General features: G+C 34.5%; 1 protein-coding gene across 1 annotated transcript in view; it reads left to right on the top strand.

The window, feature by feature from the left end:
* Positions 1-2113, top strand: part of LOC107718448 (homeobox protein EMX1) — a 7944-nt gene extending 5831 nt beyond the window's left edge. Inside the window, exon 3 of the mRNA XM_016525519.1 lies at positions 1919-2113. Coding sequence (XP_016381005.1) covers positions 1919-2089 — 171 coding nt within the window. The 3' untranslated portion in view covers positions 2090-2113. The remainder of the gene's footprint in view (positions 1-1918) is intronic.
* Positions 2114-2826: the final 713 nt, after the last annotated feature.

Genomic DNA, 2826 nt, shown 5'->3' with positions numbered 1-2826 from the left:
ATTATTATTATTATTATTATTATTATTATTATTATTATTATTATTATTATTATTATTATTATTATTATTATTATTATTATTATTATTATTATTATTATTATTATTATTATTATTATTATTATTATTATTATTTCAGGGAACGACGTCTCGCAGGACACGCTGTTACTACACGGACCTTTCGCGAGGAAGCCCAAGCGGATCCGCACCGCGTTCTCGCCCTCTCAGCTGCTGCGCCTGGAGCGGGCCTTCGAGAAGAACCATTATGTGGTCGGAGCCGAACGGAAACAGCTCGCTAACAGCCTCAGTCTCTCTGAGACTCAGGTAAACATTAGCAAACTCGTGCTATAACACAACAAAAAATTCCGTTTTCCCATGCACATCGAAAATCTCTTTATAGCTAATCTTTTTAAAGGCACAAAAGTAAAATGGTCTTTAGTAGCAGCTGTTTCGCTTGCAGTAGAGAAAGTGCCCAGTCGAACTAAGAGTTTCACAAAATAGCCTATAACAGAAAAAAAAGTCTATAACTAGTTAAAATAATTCCTGTGAAACCAAGAAACGTTAGTAGGCTATTAAAGAAATAAATAAATAAAACACATAAAATAATAATAATAATAATAATAATAATAATAATAATAGGCTAAATAGGCCTATGTTTTTAAAGTTATGATTAAATGTTTGATATGAAATTGTAGGAAACTGACGACTATAATAATGATACATTTTTTATTTTGAATGATTAATGTTGTACTGACAAGGTGTTGCTGTTGGCCTACATGATAATGTAAACAACACTTGGGCTGCTTGCAAAATCCAGAAACGGGCCAATAGCAGAATAAATCCGAGTCTGAAAGGACGATGGCTGGCCATGTGTCACTTGTTAACTGCGCTCTGTGATATAATTTTATTTTAGGCCAGGAATGAGTTCTAGCCTGCTTGCTTTGCTCAGATAAGTAAGAATAAACCCATTCACCCTGATCAAATGATGTAAAGCTCAGTCTGAACACGTTTTATTTTTAATTGTCTTGTTCATTTGTGTTTACATTTCATTTAAACCCTGCAAAGTGAGTTTTCCTCAGTGTTCCTCCAAATTATGTCATTTGGCTAAATAAGCGTCATCTAACATGATTTGATATAGTAGGCTATCGCAACATAGCACACTTAATTTGTAAAATCTTACAAAATCTTATAATCTATAAAGAAACTAATCTAAAATAATAATAGGATTAACATCGTTTTATACCAACTATCCCAAGAGAAAGATAATTTTGTTAAAATATTGGCCAATACATAGCCATAGGCTATTTGTGTGTGTGTGTTTTTTTTAATTAATTAATTTCTAAGCTTATGTTTTGTGGAAAGTGATTCAGGATTCAGTCAGCATCTCGTGGATTTGTTCAGCGAAGCGCGCAGGAGACCGCTTCAGAAATAAATCAAATAAAAAATAACGGTAAATCATCGTTTCTTCTTCTTCCACTTCTGCCGGGTTGTTGTTAGGGGTCCTTGGTTTCCCTAAATACGACTATTTATGGCGGTATGCATAGACTGCTCTTTTGAAACGTGTGAAATGTAAACCGTTATTGAAAAAAAAAAAACTAGAACAAATTTTTTTTTTAATGAATCTTTTAATTAATAAATGAATTACTTTAAAATGTATAACTTATTCGTGTTTGTTTGGATTTCTTCTGTTATGCAACAAAGTTCTAAAACAAATTAAAAATGGACAAAAAAAGCAACAGAGTCAATTGAATGTCTTGTATGGACCGCATGTCATCTGTGGCGTTAAAATGGTTCGATTAGAACACAAATGCGTTTGAACTGTGTTTCTAGGCATCAATCACAATCTGTCTTGACAGGCTAAACTGTCAACATAGTTATGTATAGCCTACTCACCAATGCCCTGCTCTTCTGCTCCCCTCAGGTGAAAGTGTGGTTCCAGAACCGCAGGACCAAGTATAAGCGACAGAAGCTGGAGGAAGAGGGCCCGGAGTGCACACACAAGAAGAAGGGAAACCACCACATTAACCGCTGGAGAATTGCCACCAAACAGACCGGATCTGAGGACATAGATGACATGGCATCTGATGCCTAAGACCAACCTAAACACTACCCAAATGAACACACAAGACCAAGAAAAGCACTATTTATTTAATGTTATTAGTCATGATATTCTAAACCTAACTGCAGAGAACCTGACCATGTGAGTGTGGTGATTGTGAATTAAGGATGAATTAAACAGGTCAGCAAGTAATCTACACCCAGGACTGAACAGTTGTTAAACATACCTCTGCTGGAATTATCCAATGTTTGAGACATGCATCACCTTTAAGAAGAAATCATCTTATATATGACTATGTCTTTCTCTCGCTCTTTTTTATTTTATTTTTTGGAAGAAATTGTATTTAAAACTAACAATGAAGTGAATTTTCACAAGTCAATATTTTTAATTCTGATTATTTTGTTGTTTGTTTGTATAGTCGGTTACTAAAATTGACATTTTTATTAATTTAAACATGATGTTGCCTAACATGCTAAATTCATCCAAAAAAAAAAAGAAAAGAAGTTCCAAATGCTTTAAGACATGCTGATGAAATTGGTGGCAGCTTTTGGTAATTATAGCTACTAGATTGAAATAAGTTAAGTAATGTGAGGAATCAGTTTACCAGCCAGTTTTAACATGAGCCATCCTGTACCCACAGCATAGAGGCAAGAGTGTATGTGTCTGTAAATAATGGTCTCTGTATCTAAAGGAGTGTAGGAATTGGTGTTAAAGAGTGTTCGAGTGTAACAGGATGAGTGAGTGTGTGTGTGTGTGTGTGTGTGTGTGTG

Source organism: Sinocyclocheilus rhinocerous, unplaced genomic scaffold (assembly GCF_001515625.1).
Source record: "Sinocyclocheilus rhinocerous isolate Xijiao unplaced genomic scaffold, SAMN03320098_v1.1 scaffold5931, whole genome shotgun sequence".
Taxonomy (NCBI): Eukaryota; Metazoa; Chordata; class Actinopteri; order Cypriniformes; family Cyprinidae; genus Sinocyclocheilus; species Sinocyclocheilus rhinocerous.
Note: the sequence above shows the minus strand (reverse complement) of the source record. Positions and strands in the feature narration are given on the sequence as shown.